Source organism: Ambystoma mexicanum, chromosome 3q (assembly GCF_040938575.1).
Source record: "Ambystoma mexicanum isolate Mex_15411 chromosome 3q, UKY_AmexF1_1, whole genome shotgun sequence".
Classification (NCBI taxonomy): domain Eukaryota; kingdom Metazoa; phylum Chordata; class Amphibia; order Caudata; family Ambystomatidae; genus Ambystoma; species Ambystoma mexicanum.
Window position 1 is genome coordinate 836,801,794 of NC_090926.1, and position 13,619 is coordinate 836,815,412.

Sequence of the window (13,619 nt, forward strand, 5' to 3'; positions counted from 1 at the left end):
TTAGTGGAGCAGTGATTGAAAAGGGTCATAGGTGATTAGCAGCCACCGGATCGACTACATCAGAAAATGACGTTGGTACCAAGATACGTTGAAAAGGGAAAATCATGGTTCTTGAATCATTTCTATAATGAAGTACGTTGACACATGCCGCTACAAGGCGTACATTTAGAGTAAACAGCTTTTGTAATACAAGAATATAGGCTGTGTCCCCTTTTTCGTCCAATATAATAACTACCAACAGAAAACCAAATAAGCATTTTAAGAGCGCTCTGAAATCGGCAAACATTTTTATTGTATCCAGTATGCTCAAACTTCTATGAGCAACAAGGGGGATTAAAAACATTTGCACATCATAGACGTTTAATTAAATGCAATTTTAACACTTCAGAAAAGGGTTCGGACATCTAGCCCACAGTAAGAATTAAATAAATCCACACTACAAATACGTATGCAGCATCACATAATGATCTAGTGGTCTTACAGTTTAAATGTGCAACGCTTGTACTCTTTATGCACAGTGTGCATAACATTCTGAAACGACTGGCATGATAATCACCGTTTTAAATGTGTACACTTCTTAAAACAAAAAATAAATGTGTTGCCCGAGGCCTCGATTCGTTGCATTTTAAATCAACTAACACTGTTCTGCAAGTCAATTTCAAATGACAGTTATTTTGTTTCTCATTTTCAGAAAACTGAATGTTAATTCTGAACGCCGAACGAAACTGAAGTTTGTCATGTAGAAATCAAAAAGTCCACATGGCCTGCAGAGTTGCACAACACGGATGGTGATGCAAAACAGCAACAGTGTTATTTTCAAACAATATTGGAAGGAAGGATTGAAGGATTCTGAAAAAGGAATAGTCATCTTAATATAAGATATTTATACAAGTATAGGTGGAAACGCAAAAACAAATTCCTTTTAACAGTTTGCCAGGTTAAAAATCATACCCATATTTTGTATTATCAAAATGTTTTTAGGGATTACCCGCAATTCGTGAAACACATAAGAAAATGTCGGCTTGTTCACCCACCCAGTGAAGCTAATTGAACATTTTATCGACCACTGGGAATTTGGCAATAGAGGGTACTGACCTATTTACGAGTGTATAACATCGTTAATACTGCTATCATGAATCATTCCTTAAGCTTCAAAGCACAAGGAAAAGAAATCACTTTCACACTGATAACTCTCCATTACTTGTGTTTCCATCAATGGTAAAACAATCAAGGTAATTACTTAGTATACTTCATCAAGGTGTATGTCAATAGCAATGCTTGGCAGAAAACCAAATGTTTTTAAAATTGGCAATTACATTTGTCTCATATGGAATGTTCTTTTTTCTATGCAACACCTCGAAAGGTAAAATGTTACATCAATTATATTACAAAATATGGAAGTGCCTGCAAAATCAGGACGTTCCAAACTGGTTTAGGTTTTCATTTTCTAAAACGGCTTCCGAAATTGGAAGAAGCCAATTAACAAAAATACTTTCCGTTATCATTAGCACTGAGGTTCACAATTTAAGGAACTGATGAAAGGCTTTAGTACAAATACATAATTTAAAAAGTGTAAAATGAATCTATAAATACAAAAAGGTTTGCTTTGTAAACATCAGGTAGCCAGTTCAAAACGTCAGCTTTGTCATTAACCCTTTGTGCTGGTGGCTGCAGCACCTCGAGCACATGGTCGTACCAAGAGCACCCTGGCGACCAGCCTCAAAGGATTAATGTGGAATGGATAGTTGAGAGGGTTTTGGTTTTTCACTTTATGTATTTTAAGTGCAACTCCATAACGTGTTACAAAACCTTCAGTTCACAGTGAAGGCGTTTAGGATCTATTGAACAAATACAGTGCAGACATTAGGCATTACAAGTCTTCACTTCCACAGCTTCTGTGTTCCATAATACTGTCGTAGGTCTCATCAAATATGACGGATCAAGTCTGCGGGTGCGCATTTATAAAGGTATTTCCAAATGGCATAGTAATGCACAGCAGCAGCGATGGCCACAAAAAGATGCCAAATGGCGTGTGCAAATGGAATGATGCCATCACTCTTGAAGAACACAACTCCCAAACAGTAAATCAGTCCTCCCCAGGCAAGTTCTTGGAGCCCATCGGTGTTATTCTGTGTAATAATAAAAAAAAGTTACTTTAAAAATAGGAATATTTCTCCGATTTTAAGTATATTTTCAATGTATAAAGGGAATTTTTCAAATTAAAAACTGTACCAATTTTGGCAAGATAGTTACGTAGAAACACGGTCAAAACACAAGCTAATCAATTTCACAGACAAAAGGGAAAATGTATGGTCGGGGAGGGGATGGGTGTGGGAGGGTGGGTTAAGAGTAAGATTTTACTGTTTTAGCCAGACAAGGTAAAAGCATTTTGCAGCAAAATAGCTTGGCACATTATCTAGGTTCCATTAGGAAAAACAGAATTAGTATTTATGTGTAAACAAAAGCATGCACATAAACACTGAATAATCCATTGCATTACATGTACAATAAAAAGCTTCTGCATATAAAAGTGCACAGACTTGTTTGACAATACATAGTTTGAAGGAACACAAATTGACAAACCCAAGTTTTGGCTCCCATATACGGCAGGTTTTGCGAGTTGCTTGTTATTACCTGGATATGTTATGTTACTCAATATTTATATTCTGCTCATCCCCCACCTTGGTGGTCTTACAGCGCATGAACCTTGCCCAAGGGGGTAGCACAAATAGGACCTCGCCAGGGTATCAAAAGACTTATGGATAGTAAACAAGAGGGGCTTAACCAGTAGACAGACAAAACCAGAATGTAGAAAATACATGCAATGAGGAGGAGGACATGGGATTGTGTTGGAAGGGATCCGTGTTTCTTAATGGATTAGTTATCAGTAGGAATGAGAGAACATTTCACAAATGTAACACCCATCTTAAAGTAAATGCTCTACTGTGATGGTAATATCTAGACCAAACCAGGTGTTGTAGTTGTACGATTTCATGGTGTATTTCAGCTGTGCTTATGCAAGCCCTTGTAATGTGGAGACTTTTACCAGATTAGTTTGTAAGAAACAGTCTGGGGAGAGAACTGGTTCTGCTAAAGCAGATGAGATATGCGCCAACTTCAAGAGTTGGTCATGTAAAGATATGCCTGGGAATAACAGGAGGTAAGAGGAGGAAAAATGAAATCAAGCCCAAATGTATAAGTTCCAAAGCTGTGAGCTAGATAGAATTCATTAAAAATGTTCAGGTAGCCGGCCTAAGCTAATAAGTAGGGGTGCATAAAGTCAACAATTTTATTTGGCTCCCGAGTGGTGATGTACCTTGTGGTACCTGACACAAAGTAATTATGCATATGCATATTATTGCAAATGCAAACCTTTTGCTCCAGGAAATTGCCACTGTTTTACAGGGCAGTGCTACTTTATACGTAGCTTCATCAATCCAATACAGACATTTCTCAAGGCTGTTAGACAACTACATACCTGGTTTCACCCTTATTAGTGACCATCGAGGCAGCATATAGTCTTGACAGCCTTGTAGTTGGAGCTTTGGGGCATATTTACAAAACCACTACATTATGGGGGGGGGGGGGGGTTTAAAAAGGCTTGGGGGAAAAAAAAAAATTACTTGAAATGTGAAAGTAGGGTAATTCATTTGAACCAAGTCACACATGCCACAACAGCACATAGTAGTCATCATTGAAGTACAGCTCCAGTTATATGGAGAGAGTGTATGCACATAGGCTGTCGGGCGACAACTAGGTTGGGGGAATTTTCCAACCACCCCAAATCAGGTGTGCACAATCTTTATTGAATAACGTTCTTCTTATGAACCTGTGACCCCAATTAAAGAATACTGATTCCCTACAGCATCCCTGCCTTTTTCGGGACAATTAACACACATGGTTGCACAGAAGGTCTATTTAATAATAAAATAGAAATAAGTAAATCAATTAAATCAATTTAAATCTAAACAAATTATGAACTTCATATTGCGATTAAAATGAAGAATGATCAATACACTGGTCGCATCAATTTTCAATGCTGAACTTAAAAGGGAGACTTATGTAACACCACATCACCATCTGTACACTGAGCACACAACCACCATGCATGGAGAAGTGTATGGAGCGCAGGATAAAGCCAACATTTGATAGAACCACAAAAGAACTCAGTAGTACCTTGCCTATCCAAGTCTCTCTACTCCCCCCCCCTTTATATTAAAAAAAGATATCTCCCTGTAAGAGTATATATAGCATTTTACTAAATATGTTGGCATTTTATGGTGTTTTGTTGCAAAGGCAGTGGCATTATTTTCTTGTTGTTGCCAGCAGCAATATGGCACACATTTATTTTGTGTTGCCAGTATAACATGCAAATATGTTGTTGGTGGCATGCAAGGTACAGAATTTATAACACAGCCAGACCCAGCTTGTAGGATGTATTAAACCACTTATGCTCTACCCTGCAGCATCACTGTGTTCTGGTGGTGCCATAATTTTCCAGAATGGCTGCGAAAACCCTTGTGCGTGCCAAAACCTTTGAAAATTGCACTTTACAACACAAAAAGATTGCTGCCAAATCTACCATGCATGAGATTTGGCAGGAACGGAGACCTCACTGCTGCAACATGTCACTGGGCTGCCCAACAAGTAAAAATGAAGCCTGCATGAAAAGCAGTGCTTTGCTGAAAGAAATCCAGAATCTTGTTTTTAAATCTTTTTCTTGGTTGCTAAAACTGCAGAATGCTGGTATAAAACACCATCAAACATCCAATATTCTTGCTGGGTGCTACAAGTCACTTAGCTCAAGAAATCATTATGAACAGACAATGTTCTGAAAAGCTGAATTTGTCATCAAAAACATTCACAGCAAAAATGTGCCTGCCTGTGAAATCTGGACGCAGTACCCGTGACCGCCTGTATGACAGCTGGCAGTAGATTGCATCATAAGGATTTAAACTTGTACAACTGAAATCTAATGTCTGAAAACTAAGTGACCCGTTATTGAGATTAACCTAGGTTGTAACTATTTAAATCCCATGGTTTAGAATCCGGAATCAGTGTTCTAGCTGCTTGTTTTGAAATTGCAAGTTTGTTTTAAACTAAGAAACAATGTAACAAAATGACATTGAATTTATGCCTGCCTAAAGCAATTTAACCAGTCCAACAGCTTCCCCCACAGAGGCCAGGAATCTCCTTCTGCTCACTCCATCAGGAACTCACACCTCTGTGATGATTAGATTAGGGGAGGAGAATTTGGTCTGCGAGGGGAAGAAGACAATGGACTTCCTCCAGTCAAAGTAAGGCTAAGTGAGAAGGGTCGTAAATGGCCTGGGCCTCTGGAGGAAATGGGAGGAGACTGCTTCTAACTGCAGAGAGCCAGAAGGAGGCAGAGACAAACAGCCATTTCATGCTGGACATTTACAAAGAAATATTTTGTTAAAGACATACAACTTACCACGGAAAATTGTTTAAATTACAAAAATCACATATTCATGTATCTAAATTCTGACTGTACATTTTAAGAGGCAGTAAAACTGTGTGACATGTTCTAGAAGAAAACTGAGGAAAAGGTGGTTGTACACCAAAATGTATTTGTGCCAGAAGTATGAAAAGTTATACCCTTATGCCCATGTTCAACGCGCATATTTGTACAAATTTTCGGATAAACTGGACATTGTGTTCCGGACAAAAGGGGCGAAATTCTGTCAAAAGCAGACAAGATCCCACAGCAACGAGACTTGGAGGAGTATGTGCTGCACAAAATATGTGAATATATATATATATATATATATATATATTGTTCTAGAGATTGCACGCATGTAAATATGTATTGTACCAAAGGTAGATTTTATGTTCAAAGGGACAAGGGGGAGGATTCTCTACTCATACCATCATTGGTGACACACTGTTTTCTCCTACAATCAAGGGAGAGAAGAGATTCCAATCAAGGGAGAGAAGAGATTCTACCTATCGCCTGCCTAAGGGGGCGTGCTTTGGATAAACCAGCACACACCCCTTTATCAAAACCATAAATAGAGACAGCTCAGACAAACAAAAAACAAAAAAAAAAACAAAACAAAAAACAAAAAAAAAACATTCACCCACTATCGATTGCTGGCGGAGCACCCTGCGAGAGAACCATCCATTTTCCTTGCTCCAGACACTTGGCAAGCAGAATGGCCCATTCCATTAGTTGAACGATTTTCAACTAGGCCTTGAATTTCCAGAACCAGAAAGAATCCCACAAAACTAAGGGGAACAAAAGAAACAGCCGGGCTGTGCGGTCACTGCTTGCCTGCTAAATAATTATCTTCAAAACCAAGAAGGGCAGATTAAACCCAATCCTGTGCCGATCCTGTCCAATCATGTCGTGCAGTGACCAGAGCGCCTTGCTGATTGCAGACCCAGTCCAGTCCGGTCCGGTGTGCCCAGCACAGTCTCCCAGAACCAGAATCCCTGCCGGTTTAGTTCAAAACATATATAGTGAGTATCTATAGAATAGGACTGCGTCACTAGCATATATACTGTCCATAGTAATCCCTATATAAATCCATCCTATCTTGTATTTAGAACCCGGTATTGTTAGGAGTAGCTTGAATTGTCAGAGCGGTTTCTTGCACGGAGTTTCTCTTATTTGTATTCTAAAATCATAAATCAATAGCGTTGTGAATAAATAATTAGAATCCCAGAAAAAAATTGATTATCCATCACATGAAGGGTCCCTGGCCAGGATTGATGGAGATTCATGTGTGGCATTCTCTTTTTCTCTAGTCATAACCTAGTGTAAACAAAATCCCATTTGTCTTTGAAAAGTGCATCCCTGTTTTCCCATTCTTGCGCCCATCTCAGAAAAACGACCTCTACTAAAACGTCCATAGACTTAATTTCAACTTATGCTTGTAGCTAACGTCCTCAGCTTTCCATAGAACCAAAAACTGCATTCCAAATCCATATAGTTCTCCCACGATCGCGATTACCGCTCGTGGAAAAGTTTGCACCCAATTTTCGTTGTGGTAAAATTCTATCACGTGTAAAACAGTTTTCGGATTGCACCCGACCCCAATTTTAAGATTTCACATTGCTTATTAGTATTGAATCATTGCTAGTGTTTGTCTGCAACTATCTAAAGCGCCTCCCATTAGAATTTGAACAATTTCAGTCATTTAAACCATCTTTAGTGTTTTACCCAATCCATTCTTAGATAACTTTAAAAAACATTTTTTACAGTTTGCCAATCAAAACTGTTTCTCTTGTGTTTGCTGGGGGGAAATTGGGATTGACATTTTGTTTGAATTCTGCATTCCTGAAAACCTGTTCTCCCCCCCCCCCCTATCTCCTTACATTGCCTATTGGGGGGATTGACGTGTGTGCAGGGGGAAATAGTAACTATACTATTATCTGTTCTGAACACACACAATTTCTGTGCTGAATTGTTTTGCTCAAAATTACTCCTTGTGATTAGAGAGATTGCTTAGTGTTACATCACCCCATTGGTGATCATTGTATACCCATTAAACATAGTGTGATATATTGTGAACTACATAAATAATCTTTTAACTTTGCAAACCAGCCCGATTCCTGGTTCAGTGTGACCGGGGTGGTTGGCGGGGGAGGGTGCCAGGGGTTCCAAGAGAGGGGTGTGATAGGAGTGGTACATCGTTCAGAATAAAATAACTTAGACACAAAATAAATGAGGATTTCAGTTGTGCATTACACGCTAGGCGTTGACTTAGGTGAAGTGCCGGATTGAAATCACTTGCAAGCTTGAAGCTGCAAATGATTAAATACATACATAGAAGCTTCGTGCTGCCAGGCCAAACAATGAAGTGCACCATTATTTATTTTTTTTGTTTTTGTCTTGGATACCTCATGCAGGAAAACTACATTAAAATATACATAACTGACTAAAATTAACATTTACTAAACACTAATTCTGACTTCCTTAACATTATAATGTAGTCTCATGTGCAAAATGAGGTGAAAGTACATATTTTGGTAGCACTGCTATAATTCGTTTTCAAATGCACACTGGCATTTTTCTGTTTTTCTGTGTTAGTTTGCAGAAAGCAGAGGGGGAGAGGCAGCAGGAAATAAAATTGAAACAGTTGCTCAGAGAGCAAGGATCTCATTGTTATAAAAATGAAGGGTGGTGCTGAAAACATGCTTTTAACCTGATTGGAGGAAAGTGTCTGAAGATATGCCACGTCAAAATGGAAATGATCTGAGTTTTGCTAATGGCAAAAACTGTGGAGCGGCGTTGGTGGAGACTGGGCTGTGGAGACTGGGCTGTGAAGACAGACGGAGTTCCGAGGGTTCATTGAGCGCTGCCTTGAGAAAATTTTCTCGCTGTGCTCCCCAAAACAAATTACAGGTTCCGTTCGTGCTGACTGGGCCGGTCTTTGTGAGGCGAGTGAAACAAGGTCGCGTGGGGGACTTCAAAGAAACACTTTTGGTAAGGCGATATTTACAAGTGAGGTCACTGTGTAATGTCTCATGGATGACTGAGCTGTAGTACAGTGTAGACAAGATAGGAAATCCCTGCATTTTTATTTCGTCATGTTCAGAATGTGGGAAAATTAACCCATGTTTTAAAAGGCTTGTTTGTTCCGTTTCCTTCTATTTTGTATTCCAGATGATGATGCAATGTATTCATGGTAAGAACTAATGATTGTGAATTGTATATAATATAATGAGAATATATAAAAAACAGGATTTTGATGTCATCTTTGCATCTATGAACTTATTTCTATACATATAAAATTATAAACATACAGGGGAGATTAATTTTGTTCAGTAATGCATTTGTCAATATACCACTGCAAATGAAACAATCCAAAAGAAGCTAATAAGATTCAGTGATAAAGCACTTTAGTGCATGTGTGTCTTCATTGCATGATGATGGGAGGTAATCTGAGATGATCTATAGATTACTGGAAGTCCATGAGCCAGTAATACTTTATGACAGATCACTGGATGTAAATAAGCCAGTGATACCGGCCACAACCTATAGGTGGCGCTCTATATAAGATTGTTGGGTTTCTATCACGTGCATAGGTCCAAGGCTCTCTATAGACCACTGGGAGGCACTCTAATGGAAAGGAAGGTTTTGTCTTTATGATGGGGTTATAATATAGGGAAGAAAACTACGCTCACCACTAAAATAATGAGGCCAAACCCAATCTAAATGCAAGGCTAACTTTCCAAACTACTGCTCATTTTGACGGTAAGAAAATACCGCCAAACCCCAAATTTACCCCAATAAGACAAAATATCCTACATCCCCTCCTTACTCAATGGAAATGTCAGAATTTTAAACAGCGTTCTAGAAAACAAAAAATGGCTACTTGACATTGCTGCAAATAGATCCTTGGTAAAGAGAAACAGGTCTGTTCAGATTCCCTTCAACGGTGCTTCTATTGCATTACCATGTAAAAGTCTAATTTTCAATAGACAACTTAAAGGGGGGAAAATGGGTAACAGTTAATGGCCTTTTCCCCCTTTTGTCTCAAATGTACTGGCGCTACAACAAGAAAATGACTCCCATTACCTTTTTTTTCCTAGGCATGTACACAGGGATAAAGCCTTTTGGCTCACAGAATACTAGTTTGATCACTACACAGAAAAGGAGGCAGGAGATCTCCCAGTATGCACACCATAGGACCTATTCTGTTAATTTATAATTCCAGAAGCACATACAATCCAGAAATATGTATTAATTTCTCAGGATGTACCGTCAATGTATATAACTCCATCACCTCAGTCCTTACACTAATAAATAAGGGCTCAGATTTAATCCATTCTCCTTTAGAGTATTGCCCCCCTCAGAATTATTTCCCCATAATATTATATTTACAAAGGACTTTCTTTTGGCTGTCTCACAGAGGGGTGGGCGCCCTCTCCAAGAATGATGCAATTCTTCCCACCTCTAAGAACAGGAGGGCAGGTCAGATAATGGAGCATCTCAGAAACAGGGTATGGCAGGGACAAACTGGTGATACCCTTTGCCAATGATGACCAGTGTGGAAGACACATTGAAATGCTGGTCATTAAAGTAGGCAGGGGTCACTGGTATGACTGCAAAATCCAAAGAACTGGGAGGCCTATGGCAGGGATGGCTGCCACCTACGTTCATGTCCTCTGTGCTGGGTCCTCGGTAGGGATAAAGGGAGCTCAGAGGTTCCTGGGGCTAAGTGAGAGCACAATAAGTACCCTAATAAAAACAAAACTCAGTAAAGTAGGGGTCTCACCACTCCTTGCTGCCTCAATGCGGCCTTACGGAGGGATGTTGGAAGGTCGTAGTCCTCAAAAGTTCTGAGTCTGCATGAGCCATGTGGGTTATGGGTACCAGTCAGGGCACAGGGAGGCCAGCTTGGGGTAGGGTGGGCCACAACCTGGGTTCCTGCCTTCACTGCTTGGCAGGGAAGAGCACTGCATATGGAGTCCATTGTGCAGGGGACTTCATAATGCCTACTGTGGCCTATCGCATCTGTCAACAGAAAAAAAATTACTATTTTGGGCTGCCGTTACTTCAAGAAGCCCTCTTTTAAGCCACCATTTGAAGCTCTGCTTTTAGTTAGTGCAATGCGCTCTTATACGCAATACAGGAAGTGGGGTTACAATCAATGCAAGAGTTGTAAATGAAAGAATTAAGTTGATGTACAAAACATGATAAATACAATTTGCAATTCCGTTCAATCTATAATTTAGGAAGTCAATGGTTCATTACATATTTGAAATTGCTTACCATAGATGTCACTACTAAGGCTGGAGAAAACCCCATTGCTAAATAGAAGAGCAGTTCAATAATCTTGTATCTACAAAACAAAAAAAAAGAAAAAAAAAGAAAATACATAATGTGTTAAGAAGGTCAACACTAAATTCCTTATGGTTAACAGCGGGTTAATTTAAAGCTCGATCATTACGTTAAATATGCTAAATTATACTGCCATCACATTTAACAAACTGATGCAGTCGGCTTGGTATACAGATTTGGGAATGTGCAGTTTACCAATCGATCTTTATTACTTAATCTAATGACAAAACTGCTTGCTCTCCTAGAAAGGGAACACAACTATATGGAGTAGCCACACACCACAGGCTGCTCATCACTTGCCATTTTGTTTATACGAATCGTGTTTATACGAATCTTACTATTACCATGTGGTTAAAGAGATCCGAGGTGAGTGGACGGTCGCAGATGAATAGGATCACTATTAACAAATACATGAATAATGAAGATTGTAGGTAGATAATGCAGGCATTCCCACTCGGCCCTCTTCTTCACAGCAAATCAGTCAAAGTTGGTAATCTAATTTATCAGGCACATGCTGCACTAAAAGAAACTTCATCATGCAGATGGTAAATGTACATGAAACCTATGCTTTAAAAAAAAAAAAAAAAAAAAAAAACTTCAAAATAAGCACGAAATGAGATTTATCACCATAATTTTATTTTGTAAGTTGGTCAACTTTCATTGACTTACATGAATGCAAACATACAATTAGAACCCCAATCAAGTTGCTCGGATCGCGGGCTGATTCAGATTATCCAAGCATGCGTTGAGGAAGCTGCGAGTGCCGCACCACCATCTTGCCACCCACTCCCTTCCATTCCCCAGTCCAGAACCACCACCAGTCGCCTCCTGTCTCACTGTATATTTAGCTGTTCCTTCACTGACCCGTGGCGCTGCTCCTTGTTTACTCCTCGTCCGTCGTGCACACAGAGCTCTGCCTTATTTTTCCATCGTGGTCATTTTGAGCGAGTATTTGATTCAATGAACATGTCTCAGCAAGCAAGCTACCTGTTCATTGCACCAATATACTGCTTTTAGCACCCCGGTACTTAAAGTGGACTGCTAGTAGCAAGAATACCCACGTCAGTGGTGCTGGATCAACCAGGTAAGGGCACAGAGGCCCATAGTTAAGGGCTGCTCTACTGCTACTCTTTGGCCCTGGCCAATTACCAGCTGTTGGGATGCATATCCAGCCCTCAAGCGCTTCCGGTTGAGAAAAATATATTAAATGCACATGGGAATGGCTGCAGGGGGAAAGGGTGTGTGAAATATGCGAAGTAGGGACTAACATGTAGGGCTAAGGAGCAGGGGGTTATGAACTTTGATTAAACTTAGATATAGGGGATGCTTGTGTTCAATAGTAGACTATATTTATGTGGCAACCAGAATGAGACATGTAGCAGCCAGCCCAAGTCCCGCTGAGAGAAATACTGAAGCGCCACCAATTTAGAGTGAGGCATAGTCTGCCACAGGCTGTGGCGAAAAGACAGTTCTCCCATCCCTTCTTTACCAGCAAGAGAATTAGACGAGAAAACCTTCAGACCTAATAGGTGAACCCTATTTGTATCATGTTGCAGGCCTGCAAAACCAGAAAGGAATATGAATGGCCGAGCACTGGCAGGGCTGTGCCTGTCCCGAAGGCCATACCCATGGGAGTCCGGGCACAAACCATCCCAGATTTAAGGCACTAGCGCCCCTAGGAGAAGGAACAATTTACTTACCTGTAACTCTTGTCCTCCATCATGGGTCTGGCATGGATTCACATGCTCATGAATATTACACGTTGTCACGCTGGGAATCGTTAAAAGAAACAGTTTCACTTTCACTAACAAACTGTATTTTTCCTCTAAACCAATCACTGTCCTCTGGGTCATACTGCCCCCACCCAATGGCATTCCTCACCCTAAGCCCCTCCTCTGTCAGCGATCTTCAGATTTAGTAAGCATGTAAAGTGGCAGTATGACCAAGAAGAGCCGCAGAGGGGTAGGAGGGAGGGTTTGCAAGTGAATCCATGCCAGACCCATGCTGGAGAACAAGAGTTACAGGTAAGTAACTTGTTCCTTCTCCAAAATTACACAACTACGGGAGGTGGCAAAGCTCAACAGAAGCAATTACTATTACCTCAGGAACAGACTTGCATCAAGCGAAGCACTCAAGGCTGCGTAGCACTGCTTGGCCGACTCTGGACTCCTCCCTGGAATCCCTGTCGACGCAGTAGAGCTCCACATAGCAGCCCTGCAGATGTCCAGCAGGGGCTCACCAGACTGGAACACCGTCACAGTGATCGCTCTGGTGGAGTGGGCTCTCGGACAGCCGGGCAGCGGTCGGTTTGCCAACCGATGACAGTACGTGATGCAGCCGGAGAGCCACCTTGAGATGGAGGCCTTGTGGCTTTCCTGTGGTTATGATATGAAATGGCATAACGCACCTATACACAAGTGTTTCAAGGCGCGGTGAGGCGAGGGAGGGGGAACAGATGGAAGAGAAAGACAATGATCTTACTAGGCCAGGTGACTGAGATCTCGCAAGTGCAGGGGAGAGGGGGGGAGAAGGGAACGTGCATAGGGGGAATGAGAAAGAGGCAGTGTAATACATATGATCAACAGAAAAGAATGATTAAAGCAATAGGTAAAAGCACGGCCAGCTTGTGGCAAGTGCAGGGTTAAGTGCAGACATCAAGTGTCAAGAGTTGGGGAGGCTGTAGGGACACAAACAGCCCCCCCAAGTGCAGGGGTTGCCCAGGAGGCAGTGCAGGCATGCAGCTGGCAGGGGAGTGGACCTGAGCCCGGGATCAGGGGGTAGCCAGGTGACCAGTGCAGTTTCAGCT

At 40.9% G+C, this 13,619-nt stretch overlaps 1 protein-coding gene across 2 annotated transcripts in view; it reads right to left on the bottom strand.

Moving 5' to 3' along the window:
* Window positions 1–270: 270 nt before the first annotated feature.
* Window positions 271–13,619, bottom strand: part of MMD (monocyte to macrophage differentiation associated) — a 129,058-nt gene continuing 115,709 nt past the window's right edge. For both annotated transcript variants that reach the window (XM_069654931.1, XM_069654932.1), the window contains 2 exons: window positions 10,745–10,814; window positions 271–2,129 (listed from right to left, as the gene is read on the bottom strand). In XM_069654931.1, coding sequence (XP_069511032.1) covers window positions 1,926–2,129; window positions 10,745–10,814 — 274 coding nt within the window. In that variant the 3' untranslated portion in view covers window positions 271–1,925. The remainder of the gene's footprint in view (window positions 2,130–10,744; window positions 10,815–13,619) is intronic.